General features: G+C 57.9%; 1 protein-coding gene across 1 annotated transcript in view; it reads right to left on the bottom strand.

Moving 5' to 3' along the window:
- Positions 1-2497: 2497 nt before the first annotated feature.
- Positions 2498-20805, bottom strand: part of KIRREL1 (kirre like nephrin family adhesion molecule 1) — a 30130-nt gene continuing 11822 nt past the window's right edge. Inside the window, exons 2-15 of the mRNA XM_026720163.2 lie at positions 12013-12162; positions 11020-11169; positions 10487-10644; positions 9518-9668; positions 9015-9120; positions 8741-8889; positions 8451-8578; positions 8141-8267; positions 7857-7957; positions 7561-7759; positions 7076-7183; positions 6524-6663; positions 6053-6130; positions 2498-5617 (exon numbers count right to left, since the gene is read on the bottom strand). Coding sequence (XP_026575948.1) covers positions 5153-5617; positions 6053-6130; positions 6524-6663; positions 7076-7183; positions 7561-7759; positions 7857-7957; positions 8141-8267; positions 8451-8578; positions 8741-8889; positions 9015-9120; positions 9518-9668; positions 10487-10644; positions 11020-11169; positions 12013-12162 — 2210 coding nt within the window. The 3' untranslated portion in view covers positions 2498-5152. The remainder of the gene's footprint in view (positions 5618-6052; positions 6131-6523; positions 6664-7075; positions 7184-7560; positions 7760-7856; positions 7958-8140; positions 8268-8450; positions 8579-8740; positions 8890-9014; positions 9121-9517; positions 9669-10486; positions 10645-11019; positions 11170-12012; positions 12163-20805) is intronic.

The raw sequence follows: 20805 nt of genomic DNA, 5'->3' as shown, positions 1-20805 counted from the left end.
GATGCTGAAGGCACGCACCTCCTTTGGGTCATTTCTTCAAATAATTCAATGTTTATTGTAATACAAATAACAACAAGGTCAAACATCATTACAAAAAGGAACCGTTGCAGTTACCTACCACAACATTTCACTTCATTTAAACTCTTATTAGAAAACTAGGTTGCATAAACAAGGTAAACAAAGCTGAAAAGAAGAGAAAAAAAACAGGAACAAAAGAATTCACAGTGTTGAATTGCCCAGGGCTGGACTGCTGGTCCAGAGCAAGAGGCCAGCCCTCCCTTTGTGGGGGTCCTCAGCCCCATCTTCCAAGCCTGCCCCATCTGGATGGACACAGTGAAGAAGCCCAGGCACCCTGGGAGAGGCATACACTGCAGCTGGCAAAAGATTTGGCATTCTTGACTTGAGCTAATAAAGGGGTTGCCTTCACGCGGATTCAGAATTGTACAGTGATGATCTATGGATGCTGCAGAAAAGAGACGCTCATTTGATAATCTTTGCAACGCGGGGGGGCGGGGGAGGGGGCAGAAGGGGGATGAGAAGCGTTTAATGGCCTTAGATTTTCAGGCAAGCTCTTAATGTGAGCTGTCCTATGATTTAATTAAACTGCTATCCCTCAGCGTTGGGGTTTCACGCTCCAAAAATAGGTGACATTGAGTTTCTGAGAAAAAGGCTATTCTTTTTTGCTTTAAAAAATTGTTCTGATCAGCAAAAGCCATACTCAGCAAGTAAAGGCTCACAATAGGAAAATATAAAAAGGGAAGAGGGAAAAAATTGCATCATATATCAGAGACCCCTGGGACCAGATGACAGGGTCTCCGACTTCCACTGAGCCACGAAGATCAGAAAAGTTTGCCCAATGCTTCACTTTCATAGAGGCAAAGAAATGTGCAGCATCCAAGAAACATTTCAAGGTGCTCCTGGGTGTTTGGCATTGGAAGGCGTATGATTTGCACAACATGGCAAGATTGCCAGGGCACACCTGGCATGATCCCAGCCCAGTTGTTTGCTCTTGGGATGAGCTCCAGGAGGAAGGTGAGCCGTGGGCCTGGTTTTCCCCCAAACCACAAAGACCCAAAACGGCTTGCTTCATTCCCAGTCTGCACACCGTTTCTTTCCCGCTCAGCTTCGGGCAGTTCCTTCTTCGGGCCTTCTTGTCCTTTCTCTCCCAGTTCCTTTGAACCAGCCCCCTGCCTGCCTGCCTCGCTTGCTTGTTCTACTGGAATAAAGGCAGAGGCTCTGCTCTTCCGCCCTGGCCTCTCCAAGGACAAAGCAGAGTGAAGCAATCCAAGCAGTCGGAGAGAGGCAGGCGAAAGTGTGGGTGCCTGTGGATGGCCGGCCGGCCGGCCCTTTGGCCTGAAGGGAGATCACACAGGTGCCCCAAACTGGAAGCTGCCAATGAGTTGCGGGGTGGGGGTGGGGGTGGGTCTTCTACACTATATTCTAAGAGCAGCTACACCAGCCGCTGCTCCCTTAGTAGTCAGATTAGGAACTCCTCACCCACATTCTGCAGGCTAGGTCAGAAGATCAACCGGGGGAGGGGTCCTTCCTGCAGCCGATTCCTATGCAGGAGAGCAGCCGAGAGCTGGGTCTGCCCAGGCTAGGCCAGGGCCAGGTAAGGCCAGGGAGCTGCCGTGCTTGGGGAGTTCCACCATCAGAGAAGGCTGCTTGGAGGAGGCCCTGCTTCCCAGAGGCTCCCAGGTGGATCTGTAGCTGCTTTATTGGAGTGGAAATCAAATGACACTTTATCAGCTCTGCCACCAGCGTGGAGAGAGAGAGAGATTAGATTCTTCCCTACCTGCAGCGGCTACAATATTGCTGATCATCAGCCTCGCAAAGCCACACATTTCAGTGGTGCACCTGTCCGGTGGGCTCCTCTTCCCTCAGGCAGCAAGGCGGCAGCAAAGGGGCCACTCAGTTCCCTCCCCTTCGGCCCTTTGGCCTCTTCCCTGCTCCTCAGCTCTGGCCAGCAAGTCCAGGGTGGAAGGAGAAAGAGGAGAAACGCAGGCATTTTCAACCCCCTCCCCATAAACCTCCCCTTCTCTTGCTTGGTGCCGGCATTACCCCCACCTCCTGCCAAGGAGTTGCTGAGTCTTAAAAGGGGGGCACACAGGGGGGCCTTCTTGCCGCCTCCCACCAAATAGGGAGAGCTGGAGTCACTTCTCCCCTCCTAAAAGCAGAGAGAATTGAAGGCAATACGAAGGTTTGATGGGGGTGGGTGGGTTGAAGTAAAAAAACGACCCAAAGCCGCACCTTGATCCCCTTGACAAAGGAAGGGGTTTTGTTAGTCCATGCTATCCAGATCAAAGCCTCCTCCCCCCCACCCCCTTCCCCCACCCCCACCCCCGCAGTTCCTCCTGCGTTCAGGGCAACCGGTGCTGGTCTGGGTTTCCCCAGCAGGTGCCGGGATGGCTGCTCTCAGCCACCACCAACTTTGTACCACACGGCCGTATCAAAAGAGAGGACACTTTCCCTTTTTTTTTAAACATTTATCTTTATATATATAAAAATTAAATATATATTTATATATAATATTGTGTTTGCGACTAAAAATATAGTACATAATATTTTTTAAGAATGAGAAAAGGAAACCAATTTTTCCTAAAAAGTGAGGTGAGGGAAGGAAGTGATGGGACAGCCACGAATGTACGTCTTCAGGAGAGAAGCCACAAGCACGCCAGGGGCGGCCTCTCCCACGCCATCCCCGCGCCCAAAGAGCTGGAGGGGCCCTTGGCAAGACAGGGCAGGGCGCTCCGATGGCAAATCGCATGTGGGAGCTGGAATTAGTTATTGCTCAAGTTCTAGATGTTCATGAGGGGGCTGGGGGAGGGGGGGGGGAGAGAATTGCATTCATACAACGTGGCAAGCTTGGCTAATGTTAATGCTGGTTTACTTGCAGCCAAGCAAGTTGTACGAACCCAGGCCCTTGGGCCTTTCAAATTGACTCCGGAAATGGGTTCACTCAGGAACGAGGCTGTGGGCATGGTGGGCTACGTCAATGCAGCCACGGGCTTAGAATTGGTGCGCTACCTGTTGCTTTTGGCGCAGAGCCTCGTCCCTCCTCTTCAACCCCCCCCTTTCCTCGCCTCCTGGTGAGCAGAGGGCAGGTTCTGCAGGAGTTCCTGGCACCTCTGGTAAAAAAGGGAGGTGGGGGCGGGGGGGGCGCAGGGCCCCAACTCGGCGTTCAGCAACTTCCCCACAACCTGCAATGTGAGGCCCATCTGGGTCCCCCTCGCCCTCTCAGCAGCTCCCGGAGATTTTGCCCCCTGAAGCCCCAAACTCTTGTTCTCCGAGGAGAGCCGAGCTGAAGGTGCCACTAAAGGGGGCGCTGAAAACACCCCTCGGAAAGCACCCGGGGAGGCCGTCCCTGGTTCTTCCAGCCCCAGTGCAGTAGGGATGGCAGGGGGAAGGTCGAACGGAACCCCCAATAGCACCAACATCCACCGGACTGCAGAAAGAGACTTCCCAGAACCAGCCAGAAGAGGGCACTGTCTGAATGCACATCTTCAGGTAGCTGTTCCCAGGAGGTGCAGAGGTGCCCCCACCACCACCACCAAGAGTACCAGAGTATGCAGCATGCAAAGGGAGGGGGGGTACCATTGTGTCAGGGGGAGGGCAATTCCCAGCTGTGTCTCTCGCATGTCCTGCTGCACACCTGAGATAGGAGGGCCAGGGAGTTGGGCTGTTGGGAGCGACCTGATGCGGCCTAGAAGCCGAGTCTCGCCTGTTTCCCCCAGTTGGCAGCCTGGGGCACCTCCTGTCAGGGAATCTGCCCCCCCGCAAACTTGCTCTGCCTTCTTAGTGGGTGCACCAGAGCAAGAGTTTTAAGGCACAGGAGGCTGAAGAGCTTGCAGTCACTCCCTAGCAAGGAGGGTAGGACAATGGGGGTGAGGGGCGGGGGTGGGGGAGGCTGCACAGATCCACAGGATGCTTTCACCAACCCCTGGCAACAGCTGTGGGTCCAGGCCGGAGAGAGACAGAAGCCCTAAGCCCTTATGCTGGGGATGGGACAGGCCTGTAAGGTCTGGGGGAGACCGGAGGGTGTGTCCAGCACTGACCTCCCAAAGGTCAGGCTCCAGCAGGGGTCTCCTCTGCCTCTGACGCAACCGGGCTGGCCCAGAGGAGCGTCTGGACAGCCCCAGGGGACGGGGCTCAAGCAAGAGGGTGGGGGGAGGGCAGAAGAGGCTTCCTCCAGGGTGGCTCCCATGGCAGAAAGCTTTGGAGGGGAGGCACTCACAGAGCCACGTCTTGCAGAGACCCTCCTGTCTGGCAGCAGGTTCACTTGGGGACCAGACCCTCCTGTGGTTGGGTGGGGGGCACCTGAGAGCAACCCCATATTGCCCTCCAATAACTGGACCCACACATAAGGTGTTATCCAACACCTTCCTGAAAGGGGGGGAGGAATTGCCCCCAGGGACTCTGTTTCGTACCACAATTTGCACCGTGCACTGCTATGGCCGAGACGGACAGGACTTTTGCTCTGTCAGCCTTCAGCCAAGAGGGGTCCATGAGGGGTGTGGACTTTAGCTTGACCGTTCCCAACCAGCATTGCCCCAAGGGCAAACCACTTCTCTTAAGAGGGAGTTTAAGGAGGCACCTGTTGCACCCAAGGCCACCAGATCCTGGCTGGTCTAAAAAGCCAGGGCTAAAACTTGACCAATGGCCCCTGTTTGGTGGCTAGCTCCAACCATTAGGCCTTACTGTACCGAATTGGGCCTCAGTGCCCCCAGTGGGAGGCTGCCCGCAGCTTTTGCCGGGGGCTGCCAACAGATGCCCCTTCTGCGGGTAAGATGGAGAGTGAGTTTCACAGAGGCAGGATGGAGAGGATGACTGCTCTGTGGCTGCTCCATCGCCCTCCCCACTTGTCTGTCTTTTGCAAAGAGGAAAGGGGGAGCCCTTGAGGAAGGGGCGCCTGGAGAACCTGGACCCCCACCAAAGAACCGTCAGAGGCTGTTAAAGCCACAGGGAGGGAACCGTAGAAGAGCAGCTGGACTGGCGGCCACCGCGTTATCCTCAGCCGGGCAGCAGGTGCCACACTTGGCATTGTCCACAAGCCCAGCCTGGAAAGAGGCCGGGAGGGCAGGGGGAAACAGCCCCCTGAATATCAGGGGGCAGTCATGAGGTACCTGCACCCCACTAAGATGCAACGCCCACTTCAGACGTGAGTCTGCATGCGCTGCTGGAAACGCTGCCCGTAGTCCGAGGAGGTGTAGGAAAAGCGGGTTGCTGTGGTGTACTTTCCCAGGGGGTCGTACGTGTCGTAGGCCGCCCGGTCCAGGGTGGGCGGGGGAGGCTGGCTGTAACCCAGGCGGTAGGTGGCATAGCCGGCACTCGGGGGGAAGCCTGAATGACCCCCATAGTTTTCATAGGAGAGTTGGCTGGCCGTGTCGGCAGTGGCTGGGCCCGATGTGGGTCCCGGGACTGGGTCTCCACTATAGTCAGAGGCAGGGCCACGGGCATAGCTGCTGAGCTGGGCGTAGCCGCTGGAATGGGAGAGGCGTGAAGACGGCCGCCCATCGTAGCGAGACGGGCCAGGGGTGCGATAGTCCGGGTAGAGCACCGTGCGGGAAGACGGCCTGTCCTCATGGGCACGAACGTTGTAGTAGCCATTGGTGGGATCCTGGAGGACCAACAGGGAGAGAAGCGCTGCAGCAGCTCAGTGGCAGCTTCACAAAGCGTGAGAAGTGGAGAGGAAAATCCCTTCCAGAACCCAGGCCCTGCCTGGCAGTGGGAGCCCCCCACCCAAGGGCTGGATGCTGCTGTGGGTGCCAGGGTCTGGAGGGGGGGAGGGGTTTGAGGCGAACCCTTCAGAGGTTCCGCTGCTACGTAGCCACGAGGGTCCTGCGAGCCCACAGAAAAGGGCCCAACTCTTCCAGGTTCCATCAGAGGCAATGGCCTGCAAGCCCCCCGAGCTGCTCCACAGTAGAGGGTGCCGTCAAGCACCCTCCGTGCAAGGCAGGCAGGCCCCAGCCAGGCAGGGAGGGGTGGGAGCTGCCCAGAGCTCTCTGGACAGGGCCAGCAGCCTCCTTCTCCTCCTCCTCCTCCTCCTCCTCACCTTTAGCTCGTATTCTTCCCGCGTGTCCACTGTGTCACAACGCAAATCCTGCTTCAGGTCCACGTCATCCTTGAAGGACTGCAGGGGGAAGATGGGGGGCAGAGAAACACCCCAAATTTCAGCCAGGCAACACCTGACTGTCGTGCTCCACAACATCCCCATTCCGTGCCCATTCCTCTCTTGCGGGCATCCCGCAGGTTCCCCAGGGAGTTCGTCTTAGGCCAGGCTCCCCATGGGAGGCGCTTTGCTCCATAGATCTCTCTGACCCACACCCCTCAAGACATTCCCAGCCACAACCCCCCCCCGCCATCCCCTCGGTCTAAGCCACGATCTCAAGCGGGCGAAGCAAAGAGCAGGACCTGAGGGCCTTCTGACCCAGCCGGCAATTGGCTTCAAGAAGGAAGGTCAGGGAGTAGGTCCCCGCTTGGGCTTTGGGGGCGAGGGAGCCGGGTGGGTGGGGAAGCCCCTCACCGAGTAAATGGCTTTCATGACCCGTGTAGCGGTGGAGACACTGGCCGTGTCCTCCTCGCGGTCCGTGTGCAGCGTCAGGGGCTCCCGGTTCACCGTCTCCACTTTGATGTCCAGCTTTCGCAGGGTCACGTCTTTCCGGCCTGGGCAGGAGATAAAATTCATTCCATTTTTGATTCCTGGCAGAAGGGGAACCCCAGGGATTTCTCGGGCTGAGCCACCAGCGCTAAGCAAGGTTTCCCTCGAGGGATGGTTCTTGCGCTGACGAGCCGGAAGGGCACCCGATTTCCTCAGCGGAATAAAAAACCCAAGGTCTCCTCTGAAGGGCCCAGGAAAGAGCCACCTCAGAGTCCAGGAAGCAGACGGGCTCGGAAAGGCAGTTAGAGAAACAAAGGGGCATAGAAGCCGAGTTTCGTCCAAATGAGGAAATAGAGCTTCCCCAGTTAGGAGCAGTATGCTGCTCAATAAATACTGTCCTGCGTCAACCCGTCCCCCAGCTTGGCCCTCTGTAAAGGAGATCATGCCCCAATTATCCCGCACACATCAGACACTCACTCCCTTTGCGACGTCGGTAGAGGAAACATCCCAGCACGATGAAGCAGAAGATGAGTAAAATGCCAGCTGCAATGGTGGCACCAGCAATGATGCCCACTGGCAGAACCTCTGCGAAAGGGAAAGCAACGGGAAGACAAGGCTCTCTCCAAGGATCGATCCTCTAGGTCTGAGTCAAAGCCGCACCATCTCCTTACAGGGAGGGGGGCAGAGGTAGCAAAGAGGGGCAGGCCCAGCCCAGTCAGAGAGAAGTCCGAGAGGAACCACCGGGCTAAGTCAGAATTGACGGCCGCCTTCAAGCCCAGCAGCACCATCCAAGGGTAGGGCATTCTCTGGGGCCGGCATGGGCCCAGGACCGCTGAATTTGCACAGCCCCACTCCCCCCACCCACTCCCGGCCTTCCCTGGGGCACAAGGGCAGCAGCTGCAGGTGAAAGCTGGCGAGAGGCCTTCCCTGGCGCTTGCAGCCGCCCCCGTCTGATGGCCCACCTTTCTCCTCCAACTGAATGATGGCCGTCCGCGGACCGAAGGCGTTCCAGGCGGTGCAGTTGTAGCGTGTCTGGAAATCGACCTCCATCACGTTGTTGATGGTCAGTGTGGAGAGCACCCCGTCCTCCGTGTTGCTCCGCTCGACAGTATAGCGCTCCAAGGTGCCCGTCTCCAAGGTTTTCTCCTTCCAGCCCCAGGCCTTCCAGGGAGAAGAGGAGACGGTCTTGACCTCCCCCCTCCAGCCAGACGGGCCTCCTTCCAGACCCCTCAACAGCGCCGGCTGCCCCAGGACTCACAATTCGGTCGGGGAGGGGCGTGCTCCCAATGAAGCACTCGACTTTTCCTCGATCCCCCCGCACAGCGTACTGGATGGAATCGCTGGAGATGATGGGCGGACCTGGAACGGCAGAATGGGGGAGGGGCAGAAAAGGGGTCAGGAGACCGAGAGACGGACCAAGACCCAGAAGGGCCAGCGGAGGGGGTGAGCAGCCTCCCCTCTTCCCCGTGAAGGCCCAGACAAAGCAGCTGCCCCCAGCGGCCATGCCCCGTTTTGGTGAGGGGCGCCCCTGCTTTCACTCACCATTGACCAAGAGGGCCACTTCACGCTCGCCCACCCCGATCCGTGGCACGATGGCCTTGCAGACGTACAGCCCCGCGTCTGACTGTGTGACAGACTTGAGGTGCAGCTGGTTGCTGTTTCCAAGTATCTGGGGGCGCAAAGAGATGCAAGACGCCTTTGGTGGGGGGAGAGCGTGGGCGGGTCCTTCCCTCCCTCCTGAGAGAACCCAATCAAGACATGGGTGCAACCTCCATCCCAAATTGGAGCTGCTCCTAAGAAAAGGTTGCTTGGGGCCCCAGCCCCAAATCTGGTCCTCTGGGAGGGGACGCACCATGTTGGATTCCTTCTTGGCCCAGGTGAGGGTCAGTGGGGGATTCCCAGTCCACACACAGGTCAAGGTGACGTCCGAGCCAATATCAGTGATCAGGGGCTTGGGGTCCATCACAATCCGAGGAGCGACTGGCAGAGGAGAACAAGGTGAGAGAGACCATGGGAGCGACCCCCTTGCCTTCCAAGGCCCTAGGTGGCTGAAAGTGGGAGGGGCTGCTGGGAGGAGGTGTGGCTTCCCCAGAAAGGATGCCCTCTCTCGTCTCAGCCTTGGCAGCCGTGCCCCCTACTCACAATGGACGTCCACCAGGATGCTGACGTTGGTGCTGCCCACATCATTGCGCACTTCACAAGAGACCGGCTCCGTGAAGAAGGTGTAATCCACCTGCGTCTCATATTTGCTCTCCTTGGCATCCTCAATAATCGTTCCGCCTTTTGCCCACCTGGCAGGGTTGGAGGAAACGTATCCACTAGGCCAAGCATTCGGGGACACTTCGAGGAGCCTCCCTGCAAGAGCAGGCGAGGGTCTGGAGGTCTATCATTCCCACCCGGCCAGCACCTGGCTCACCTGTAGCCTTTGATCTCTGGATTGGCGTTGGCCAAGCAGGTGAAGGTGACTCTTTCTCCTTCCTGCACCGTCTGGGGCTGAATAGACAGCGTCACCGTTGGAGGGTCTGCCATGCAGAAGGAACGGTTAACGGCCATGCAACCGATGGCTGCCTCTTTCCTTTGACCCGATCGCCAACTGTTTGGGCGCAGCATCCCCAGATTTCTTGACCCCCATCAAGCTCCTCCCCTGCACCCTCCATGCAGATACTGCTGGCATCCTCTTCGGCCAAGCTTTGCCAAGGGGTCTACAACTGGGCTGCCACGCCAGCTCGTCATCATCCCAGCCAGGGTGACTTCAGAAACCAAAATATGAACCAGCTCCAGCAAGGACACTTTGCTATCTCATCTCTTCCCATTTTTATCAAATCCTAAGCCCCAAATCAGCCGTGCTCCTCCCCTTCCTCCGTGGCCAGAAAGGGCCAAAAACTCAGGGTCCTTATGCCCCAAAGAGGCCCTCCTTACGGTGAACGTTGAGCTTGATGGAGGCCTCCTTGCCTGCAGGGATAGCCTCGTTGCTGCAACGGCACACATAGACTCGCCCGATGTCCAGGTCGGTGGGCGTGATGAGCAGCTGACTAATGGTGGTCTTTCTCTTTCCATCCATTAAGACTTCCTGGAGCAGCAACAAGAGCAGAAGCCGTCAGAACTGAGACCAGTCAGGAAAGCAGCTTCCTTCCTGCACTCAGGGTGGTGGCTGGGCATTGCATTGTGGTGAATAACACCCCCCCACACCCCCATAAAGGACCCCAGAACCTTCCCAGGGGAGGCTTCTGCACAGCGTGTCAGAACTGAAGCAGCAACACATCCTTGGGTTGGATTAGAAAGGTTCCCAGCAGAGAAACCTGCTCCGGTGGCCGCAGCCCTTCCCATGCCCTGCCTCAAATCGGGGGGGAATTGCACCAATCATCACTTCCAAATTAGCCTGGAACCAAAACGTTTCAGCCATGCTTATTAAATGCCCAATGAGGTTGCCCAAATTACTGTCAACGCACCATAAACTGCTTGGGGATTAATGAGTGAAAAATGGCCTCTCCAGAGCGAGGAGGCTGACCGCGCTGCCAGTGGGAAGGTTATTCTGGATTTTGTGGAGAGAAATGAAATTAAGAATTGGGGAGGGGGGGGAAGGAAGCGCTCCCAGGAGGAAGGAGGAGGCGGAGAGAAAGCCATTTGCAGCCAAGCAAGATTCACCCTTCGCACACGGTGCTCCAGGCACAGAGGCTGAAATCGGCAACGCCTCCGAACACTCGAGAGACGCTTGCTGGGAGTTAGGGGAGTTGCAGTCCGATATGCCTGGGGGGCAGTGGGTTCGGCAGACTGGGATTCTGCACGGCTTCCTCGGCAGGTTTTGGCCTCTCATCATGTCTGCAGGGAGAGTTTCTTCACGGTGCCTGCAGGCCCCAAGCAGCCCCTCCCCAAGGTCTCCTGGCATACCGTGGCAGTAGCAGCCTCGGACTGTGGCAACCCATCACGGAACCAGACGATAGTGGCCGCAGGCTTGGCGTTTTGCGCTCGGCAGGTGAGGTTGTGTGGTGTGCCCGCACGGAGCAAAATCTCGGGGGCCCCGTCAATCATCGGGTCTTCAGGGGGAACTGACAGGGAAGCAGACATAGCAGGTCAGAGCCACAGGTCAAGCGACGTGTTCACAGCCAGAACCTGAACAGGAGCCCGGCTGGTTTGGGGGCCCAGCCATTCTGCAGACCCTCCAGTCCCCAGTGGGGAAAGCGGGGGGATAACAGGCGCCCCCGTTCCTCACACTGCTTAGAAAGTGCTGAAGTGCCTGGAAAAGGAGACACCCGGCACCCAGAGCCCCCGGGAGGTCCCGGCCACGAGCAGCTATCGACACGGGATGGGTGGGGGGTAGGCAGCTTGAGAAGGTGGGACAGGGAGAAGCAGGAAGGGAGGGGGGCAAGTTGCTGGGGCTCCGGCCATGTTTTTCCTAAGAGGAAACCCCCCCAAACACTCACTGAGGACGTTCAGCTTGGCACGCCGCGATCGCAGGGCAGCCTCTGTGGCCTGGCATTCATATAAGGCATCGTCAGAGAGCTCTGCGTCGGTGATCTCCAGATTGAACTGGCCGGAATCTGTCACCCCAGTGATCCGGTAGCGTGGCCAGGCTGAGAAGAGAGAGGTGGGTGAGCGGGAGCCGAGCCGAGAGCAGGGCCTGGTGCCCAGCTGGCATCGCCCTCCCTCCTGCTTGGCCTCTGGCTGCCCTTTTACCGTCTCTGCCATTTGCCTCCAGTGACGCTCTTCAACCCTGAGCGGGTCTACAGAGCAGCCCTGTCTCCACTGCAGATCTAGGGGATGCTGCCCCCAACCGACCTGCACCCTCCCCAGGAGTTGGGCTGAAAGCAGCCCCGGCCTCCTCAGTCAGTGGCGGAAGGCAACCGTTGTCCTCAGGGGGTCTGCAAGGAGAGCCTCGACCTCCCCAAGCGAGAGGGGGGGGGCGCCATTGCCAGTGGCCAGGAGATGAGAGGGCCAAGAACGCCACCCAGCACACTGCCCCACCCCAAGAAACACAGGGCAAGGAGCGCAGCAACCCCCCCTGCCCCGCAGCCTTTTCTCCTGCATTGAGTTGGGTCACCTTTGGGTAAAATCCAAGTGTCTTAAACGGGGGTGGGGGTGGGGGGGGTGTTGATGATCCCTTGTGAGCAAGGAAAGCAGGCGAGGCGTCTGCAGCAGAATAAGAAATCGCGGGGGAATCGCCACATGAATTAATAAGAGGTGGCAGGTGAACTGGGAGGGGGCCGCTCTGTGTGCTGGAGCGCTGGTGCTGTTGGGCCGCATGGAGCCAAGCCCCTTGGAAGGAGGCTGGCTGATGCTGGGGGGGGGAGGGGGGTCTTGCCCCGCAGCCTCTTGAAGGCAGCTGGCCTTGTGGGTAGGGGGTGGGGCAAGGGGGCAGGTGGACAATTTCCATAGGAGAAGCCAACCCAGGAAGAAGCCCCCCCACCCCTGTTCACCTCTGAGGCCTTGTCCCATCCCCAGAGCCAGGCCATCCTTGGTCCACTGCACGATCCCAGAGTAGTTCAGCACCACGCAGGACAGCACTACCTTCTGCCCAGCAACCACCGTCTGGTCCTCAGGTTCCTCGATGAAGCGGGTCTGGAGGACTGAGGGGAGGGGGAGAACGGGAGAGCTGAGTCCTTTTGTCCTGGTTTAACGCAACAATCTGTAGAACTGCCATGAACAGCAGCAGTCCACCGTAGAGAGGTGGAGGATGGCAACAGACCAGGAGGCTCTCTGTGGGTTAGGACGGGGGCTGTGAAGGAGTCCGCCCAGGAGAGGCGTTTCCGTCCCTCGGGGCTTCATGGCACCAACCGAAGCTGTGAAGCCGGGGGATCCAGAAGGGCCCCCAAAGCAGGATTGCTCTCCTCTCCCCCAAGCTGTCCCCTCCCTAGGACTGCCCCTTTGCCGTCTGGGGGAGCCTTTTCTTGTCTGAAGGATTGGTTGAAATAATCAGTAACGTTAAAAATGGGTCACCTAATTAATTGGTGTTTCCTTCCACATTGGATCGATTTTTGTTTTTTGTTTTAACGGTGTGTGTGTGTGTCCAGTCAATGGATTAACCAGCCAAAGGCTTCACTTGCAGCCCCAGAGAATTGAGAGAAAAATGGCAGAGTGAGGGGGGCGGGTGATGCGCATGGCACAGGAGGCACTTTCTGGCACCTAAAACACGCTAAATACCCCCAATTCTGGGCCCAGCTTTAAATCAACTCAGCAGTGTCACCAAAAACACTAAAGAGTTTCAGTGCAGCAGGCGTAATTACGCCAACACGCAAGGCACCCTTTGCCCTGGGCACCCTAAGCCCAGAAGGGGTGCAGGCACAGCAGCCTGGAAGCCGCCCCCCCCCCAGGCAACCCCCTGGCAGGGCTCCCTTGGGCATCACCTTTTCCATCCTCAGGAGGGAAGCCAAACTGACTGGACAGAGCTTGGCAAAGGCTGGACCCTCAACTGGCACCGGCCCTTCCCTGCCTCCCTCTGCTTGTTTGTTTGCCTGCTTGTTCATTACAACATTTAAGTACAGCATTTAAAAACAGCAACAAAAACCACTCGGAAAACTGAATGAGGCTTTTACGAATGGCAAAAAACGCGCCACCGATGAACGGCCACGTCTCCTTGCAGGGCTGCTGCGGCTGTGCCCACTTGAACAGTGCAGGTCGGTGTTACTTCCTGGATCCGGGCAAGACTGTTGTGCTTCCCCCGACACAACCGCCCGGTGTGAGCGCAGGTGCACAGACCCAGCGAAGCAGAGAGGCTCCCTCGTGCCTGTCACAGAGCGGCTGGGAGGAGGCGATAGCCGTGATAAGCAAGCACTGCAGAGAGATTTCATTTAAGGCTGCTGTCACTTCTCTCCAGATAAGAGAAAGCTCTGCAGTCCTATTGATTGTTGAGCCAGGAAGGAAAAAAACGCCAGCACACATGTCACCAGAAATAATTTGTGCATGGAGAGAAAATATTTGCAGGGCCAAGAGCCCCTTTTCTCCACGGGCTTCTCTCTCCGCCCAGAACGGCTAGGCTTTCCCCTGGATGCCCAAAGCCAGGCTCGGCACTGGGCCCCAGATCAGGCCAAACAGGGGCAGGAGAAACCGCTCCGGCTGGCTGGAGGCAGGACTGCACTGGGAGGCTGCAACGCTACTCCCAAGCTGGAAACTGGGAATCAGTGTTGGGGGAAAGCTACCTCCTCCCCGTGGTTTGGAGCAAAGGAAAAAAGCGGGCGAGGGCCACTCCGAAGCGGCCTTCTAGCCCAGCCAAGACCCTCCCCGGACTCTTCCCCCTTCCCGGGAGAGGCTGGAAACCCAGGCCCTTGGGAGAAAGAGGGAGGAGGGGTCTGGGCCCACACCACCCTGGCACTCCCCCTGTGCCGATCCAGCCCAAACCACTGAGGGGCCGTGTTTGAAAGGCCCCCACCTCCCCCAAAGCACAGCTGCTCACAATGCCGTCGTCGTCCGTCTTGTTCTACCTCCTTCTCCAACAGCCCTGGGGAGACGGATGATCCACGGCGCCTGGTCAAGCACCAAAGGCTCCTCAGGGACCCCAACCCCCAGGAGCCCTGCCGTCTCCGGCCCTTGAGCCATGGCTCCCACGTGGCTCCTTCTTGAGGTGCAGGAAAGGACAAGGGGACGTGGCCGCCGGCTTGAAAGTCCCGGGTCAGCAGCCAGGGCTGGAGGCTGAACCTCTCGATGCTAACGGACTACAATTCCCATCCTCTCGCAACATTGACAATGGTGGCTGGCAGCCAATGACAATGGAGTCACAATCTTTTGAATGCCCAGGCCGGAATCTCTTCAGCCGCCCCGAGCGGGTTCCCTAAAGCGTTGGAAGACAGAACCTTCCTTTTAACTCCCCAGAGAAGAGCAGGCGACGACGGGAGAGCTTTCCCTGCAAAGAGGCTGTAGAAGGCCCCCGTTTTTCTGATCCCCAAATTAGCTTCCTCAGAAGAGGGAGGGGACTCTCCCTGCAGGGAGCTTCAGCACCTTTCAACCTCCCCCCTGCCCCTGCTGGGCTGGGGTGAGCACCTGGGGGGCAGGTGGATGCTTTCCTCCCTCCCTCCCTCCCTCCCTCCCTCCCTCAGGGCCTCAGCTCAAGGGGAGAGGCAGGGAATGGAAGGGGCCCAACCGCTCCCAGCCGAGGAAGCCTATAGGCAGCACTAGAGCCAAGGAGTTGGGGCGGGGGGGGGGGCTCACCTCAAGCTCACCCCTCGATTTGGCAACAGGAAGGCTGATTAAAGCCTCCGCTTTCTCTCTCTGCCGGCTATTAAAACGGGGCTCCAAGGAAAGCTTTCCATTTTCAGCAATAGCTTTCAAAAGGAACTAAACCTCCCTGCGATTTATCACCTGCCTTTCCTCCCCTCGGTTGGATGGGAGCCTTTTCCCCCAGGCCCCCCTTTTTCTCCTCCCATAAAAGCAACCTGCGCGTGGTGTCCCTCCAAGGAACATGGAAATAAAACGGTGGGCTGCCCTGGGTATTTTGGAGACGAGAGCCCCCCCCCCGGGCACTGCCCTTGCTTGGGCACAAAGGGGATGGCAGTGGGTGAATCGGGGGGGCGGGGGGGGCTGGCTAGGAAGGAAGGACAGACACCCAGGGACAGGACAAACTGTTCTCCCCTTGCCTCCTTGAGCCCCTCCCCCCCAAGGAGGTTGAGCTACCCTGAGGGGCTGCCCATCTGCTGCCAAGCCTCCCCTGCAACCTGCCAGGGTGCTGTAGGTTGGATGGCTGGCTGGAGACCTCTGCTGAGACTCCCTGACCCCCTTCAGCCCACCCCCCCACCCCCCACTCTGCCAAAAGCGTCTCTCCAGCCTGGAAAGGGGGAAACAAGACAGCTGACTCGCCTTCAAAGCAGCAAAGGAGACCAACGAAGACCTGCCAACTCATGGACGGGGAACACATTTAGGTCTGGGGAAGGGAGAGGGGGAGGAGGGATTTTGACAGGCAGAAACGCAGGAGGAGCAGCCCGACATCAAGACTGGCCAATATCAAAGTTCACGCCTCGTGTGCCAGGGGAGCCGCTCTCTCTTCCTGGATCTGCCTGGCAGGCACCCTCTGCAGGTGGGTACAGGGGGGTGTCTCCAAGGGGCGCCCTTACTCCAACCGGCTCCTTCCCTACATGGGCACCGTGGCTCCCAGCTGCTCTCACTCCGACTCCAAAACGTCTGCCCCCCCCCCCCGGAAGAAGAGCTGCCCACGTGAGCAATAGGAAAGCGATGCCCACACAGGTGCCCCTCTCTTTGGGTCCTGCCAGAAGGGACACGCAAATCTTACGCCTCCCCCCGCCCCACCCCCCCGCTTGCTTCCTTTTAGCCCCAAGGCTCAAGGGAGGCTGCCGTGTTTGGGGAGCCCCACAAGCCTCCAAGACGAGGTTAGGAAAGAGAAGCAAGGAGCCATCAGACACCTGCCAGTCGTTATCTTCCCAAATGCTGACCTGGTTGGCACATCCCAGTCTGTGGCACACGAAGAAAAGCTGGCAGCGTTCATATGGAACAGAGAGCCCTAAGCCACAGTTTACAAACCGCAATGACTGTTCCAGACATTAAACTAAAAACAAACCAGCCGTATTGTGGCTTAAGGCCAACTTGAAATGGGTTGTCTAATCTCTGTTCAAGAGCATTCAGACTGGCAGAGGGGAAAAGAGGTGGGGGCATTATCAATGACTCTGGAAGGATTCCCAGTCCTGGGATGGCAGATTCATCTGGGCTTCCAGCATCTCAGCCTCTGAACGGAGGAGGGTCTCGGGGGATGCCTCGGGGGGCCGCCTTCTGGCCTTGAGGCGAGGAGGGGACTTTGGATAGCCCTGCATCTTCACCCAGAAAACCACCCTGCAGTGTAGGCCATTTCGCTATCCTGATCATAGCATCCCTGCAGAAAATTTGGGGGCTTTTCAAGAACTTCCTGCCTCAACTTCCTCTGCTCAAGCCGCACCACCAAGAACCCCACAATAAATCCAGAGAGGCCCCCAGAACGGTAGGGCAGCCTGTTGGAACGCCTGAAAACGACTTTGTCAAATGTTGCCAGGAGTCTGTCCCAGCCCCCCTGAAACACGGGGGGCTGACTCTCCCCACCCCCAGCTACGGTTAGGTCCCACAGCCAGAGAGACCTGAGCTGCAGGGTGCTCGGGAGCCTCCGGGGAGAACCAGAAGCCCCTTGTGTCTTCATGACTCCAGCAACCCCCTCCCCTTCCCTCAGGGAAGCCCCCCAAGCTTCCAGGCTGCACGGCCAGGCAGAGGCGAGGTTGGCCAGTAGGGCAAAAGCTTTGGGGCGCCTAGGACGTTGCAACACCTGCAGCTTAAGCGTGTTAATCTCTACCTGGGAAAAAGAGGGCAATAAATGTTAATTTAAAAGCAAAGCAATGAGGCAGCCTGGATATTAAGAGTAAATAATTAAAGGGTGCAGGATCAAAGCTGCAGATGTGCAAAGCTTACAGGTGCCAGAACTCTTGCCTCAAAGGGGTGTTTGAATGCGGCCAATGCAAGAATGACTGGAAGGAGCAGAAGGGGGCTGGTGGGAGAAGGGGGCAAACCGATCTGCCCCCCTTGGAGCGGGTGAGTGCCCCACAAGGGTCTGGCCAGGTCTTGGTGCTCTGGCTGTCCTCGATCCTGCACTTTGTGTGGGGCAGCCCTGAGCCAAAGCCCTTCTTGGCAAGCTGGGGGTCTGCAGCTGCTCTCTCTGCCCAGCGCGCGCCCCCCGTTCTGATTTAACCATCTTTCCCGCGGGAGGAGCAAAAGCCTCGATTGCTTTTGACACCAATCTCACAACAAATTTAGCACCTCATTTCCTGGCCCGATCAAATATTCCACCTTGATTATTCTGCTGCCACAAGACGGGGCTTTTCACATCTAAATGAGCGGAAAACACCTTTGCTGGACGTCAGACTCAATCAATGTCCAACCTCTTGGCCAAAAAGGAAGAAAAGACGGGGAGCCAGCAAGGCCCAGAAGCAGGAGGAGAACTCCCCCCCCGCTCCCCCAGCCCACTTCCTCATCCTGCCTCTGAGTGGGGAAGAGGCGCCTTGGGGGTGAGGGGCAGCCTGGCTCATTACAGCCCCCGCCAAGCACCTGCCATCCAGGAAGCCCAAAGGTCCCGGAAGAGAGAACCTGTCAGGCAATGACCGGCTTCCACCAGTCCCCAAGCCGCCCCACTCCCACCCCCCTATGCTAGTAGAGTCAAGTACGCTGTGTGAATGGAGGTGTTTGCAGCTGGGGGCGGTTGCTGCTGCTGCTGCTGCTGCTGCTGCGAACAGCTCCTGGAGCCGAGGCTGGCGTGGAAGTGGCTGCTGCCTCTGATTGGCAGAGGCTCCCCTTGGCTTTGGGGTGGGGGGTAAAGAGGTTGGGAGGGAGAAACCCTCGCTGCTTTCCCAGTTCCCCCTCCCTCTGGCAGGAAGGGGGCAACCCCTCACCCCCCCCATCCCTAAGTGCAGCTGGGCCTGGGTCCTCTTCCACACCACTGCCAGGCCCAAGGGGAGCCCAGGGACCTGCCAGGCGCAGGGAGTAATTGGGAGAGACAGCTAATGAACGCCGGGCATTCATCAAACTCCTGCCAGCCTCCTGGCCCCAATCAATTAGAAGGGAAGGAAGCCACCCCCCCCACCCCACCCCCGTGTCCTCTGCAGAAGCATCTCACCATCGAGGGGGAGGATGACGGGAGAGGACAGTTCTGGCCCTGCTGGGTGTGCAGGAGGGAACCGTAATTAGTCCAGAGAAAACATAAGGAAAATTTTCAATTAAAATGATGTCGAGAGGAGCTATAAATACAGGCCTGGGTTGACACAAGGAAATTGACTCTTATTTTCCCTCCTCAAAGTTTCCTAAACATTGTCCACCTAATAAATAACATTATCATTATTGGAATTATTATGAGGATTATTAAAAAGCTCCCTCCGACTCTGGCTTCAGAAAGCAATAGATGAAGGTCCTCTCCAACTCTGAGCAAATTATACTGTTTTCAGCACACAGAGACAGGAATAGAAGTGCGCCCGGAGCAGAGCTGGGGAGGGGGAACGGACAGGGAAGAGCCCCTAAAACTAATGAATAGCATTACTGCCTTGCAGCAAACAGCTCCATTTGTCTGGAGAAACAGAGGGAGACAGAGGAGGGGAAAGGCTGGTGCAGCTGAGCAGATAAACTTGGGCAGCAGCTGGATCAAGCCAGCATCAAGCCAGCATCCGAGAGACTGAGCAGCAAAGCAGCAGCTACAGCAGCCCAAGATCAGAGGAATGGCAAAGGCCTGCACTGGGAGCCAAGGAAGCCACTTCTGAGGCCCGTTGCTGGGCAGAGGGCAGGTTTTCCCTGCCTCTTTTCCGTGGGCACAGCCTGCCTCCCAAATGGGGGGTGGGTCCAAGCCCTTGCCAGGGGCAGGGGAGCCCACAGAGGGGGAACCATTCCAACCCACTCCCCACCTCTGCTTAACCAGGCTCAGCTGCCCTGCTTGTCCCAAGAAAGCCTCCGAGCCAGGCGAGGCCCCGAGAAATGCCTGCTGCAAACGGTCTCCTGCTTCCAGGGCACCTCAAGAGAAGCACCTGCCAACCTCCAGCCCCCCCTTGCCCCCCCTGCATTTAATTTGGCAGGTGAGAAGCTGCAGCCCAAATACCTCTGAATGTTTCCATACAATCTGGGCCAAGTGCAAGGTCTGTTTTTCTGGGTGCTCAGTGCAGAGGAGCTGGTGGCTGAGAAACTACCCTGCCCGAGGCTTCCGGGTAAGATACCAACTTTCCCCCAAAACAGGGCAAGTGGGGCAAGGCAGGCGCAGGGGGGCAGTTTGATCCAGGTCAACGAGAAGAAACCAAGACAAAGCTCAGCTGTTTATCCGCATTCCAAAGTGACAAGATACAGGTTTGTGTGCAACGTTGAGAAACACCCGAAAAACAAATGTTGGTCTCTTTTGGCAGCTCCCAAAGCCTGCCCCTGCCCACCTCCCCCTTTCTGGAATAATGCTGCCAACTTTATGGGCTCAGCTGGCTGGGTCTTCTCCCCCAAAGCCCCCCCCCCCCGGAAGAGATCTCTGGGTTAACTGGGCCCCACACCCACCTCTCCCCATTTTTAAAAGCCCTTCACAGGAACCCTTGATTTCTTTGCTCCCAGAAATAGTGCGGTGGCAGCCCTGGAGGAATCTCAGAAAAGGGGGTGCTCCCAGCCCCCCTCCCCCCCAAACCTCAGCAGGGCTGCAACTACAAGCCTGGAGCTTCTTTGTTCCGCCCCATGCGCGGGAAGCCCAGCTGCCTGGCCTCAAGCCGGGCGCGGAGGGGTTAAGGGCCTCTCTCTCTGCTGCGCTGGAATGTGCAATCCTTGTCTCCTTTCTTTCTTTTGCCGGGGAGAGAATTTTTCTGCCTCCTCCCGCTTCATCCCCTTTTATAAATCAGAGGCCCAAGGAATCCAATTATCTTGCAAGCCCCTCGGTGGCCAGGGCAGCTGTAGCCCCCCCCGCCTGGCAGAGCTCCCTCCATGCCCCCGCCCTCCCCAGCTGCACCCCAAAGAACCTCAGGGGCCCCTAGAGTGGAGGGAAGCTGAGCAAACCCTCCAGTTCGGAGGGTTCCCATCTGCCTGACTCTGTTGCCCTGGGGTGAAACCTTGCCCCCCCCCCTTGCCCCCCCCCTCCCCTCCCCTGGGACTGTTTAATCCTCCAGAGAGGACTCAGCCAGGTGGGAAGACAAAGGAGGCTGCTGGAGAAGGAAGGGAGGGCTCCCACTCTGGTGGACAAGGGAGGAGCAGCCGCCCCTCTGCTCATTGGTCCCCTGCTCCAGCTTCCCCCCTAACAACAGCCCTGCAGGTAGGCCCAGAACACACACACACACACACCCCACGCCCCATTTGCCAGGTGAGAAGGCTGAAGCCAAGGAGGAAATAAAGCATTTAACGTAAAAGAGGGGCCCCCTTTTTCTCCTCTCCCATGAGGAATTCCTAGGGGAGGAGGGGCAGCGAAAGACCCCTGCCCCCACCCCAATGTTTCCTTGCAGGTAGTCAGCCGCTCCCTTGGAAAAGTAGGTCAGCGCAGCTCTTTCTCTCGCCCTCCCAAGCCAGTTCCCATTCAGACCCCCAAACCTCCCCTTCCTCGGCTGGGGGCTTCACGGCAGGTGGCCCAGTGACCAGGGGGGTTGCCAGGGGACCCGCAGGTGCAGGTCTGGGGGGGCAGAAGAGCCCCCGGGCACTCTGAGTGGAGCTGCCAAATTCGCAGCAGGGTGCCAGGGGGCAGGGCATTCCCCTCGGATGGGAACAAACCCCAACACAGCCCTTAACAGAGGCTGGTGGGAGGGGGGCTCACCCCC

This window comes from Pseudonaja textilis, chromosome 16, assembly GCF_049901715.1.
Source record: "Pseudonaja textilis isolate UNSWEBS1 chromosome 16, rPseTex1.2, whole genome shotgun sequence".
Classification (NCBI taxonomy): Eukaryota; Metazoa; Chordata; class Lepidosauria; order Squamata; family Elapidae; genus Pseudonaja; species Pseudonaja textilis.
Note: the sequence above shows the minus strand (reverse complement) of the source record. Positions and strands in the feature narration are given on the sequence as shown.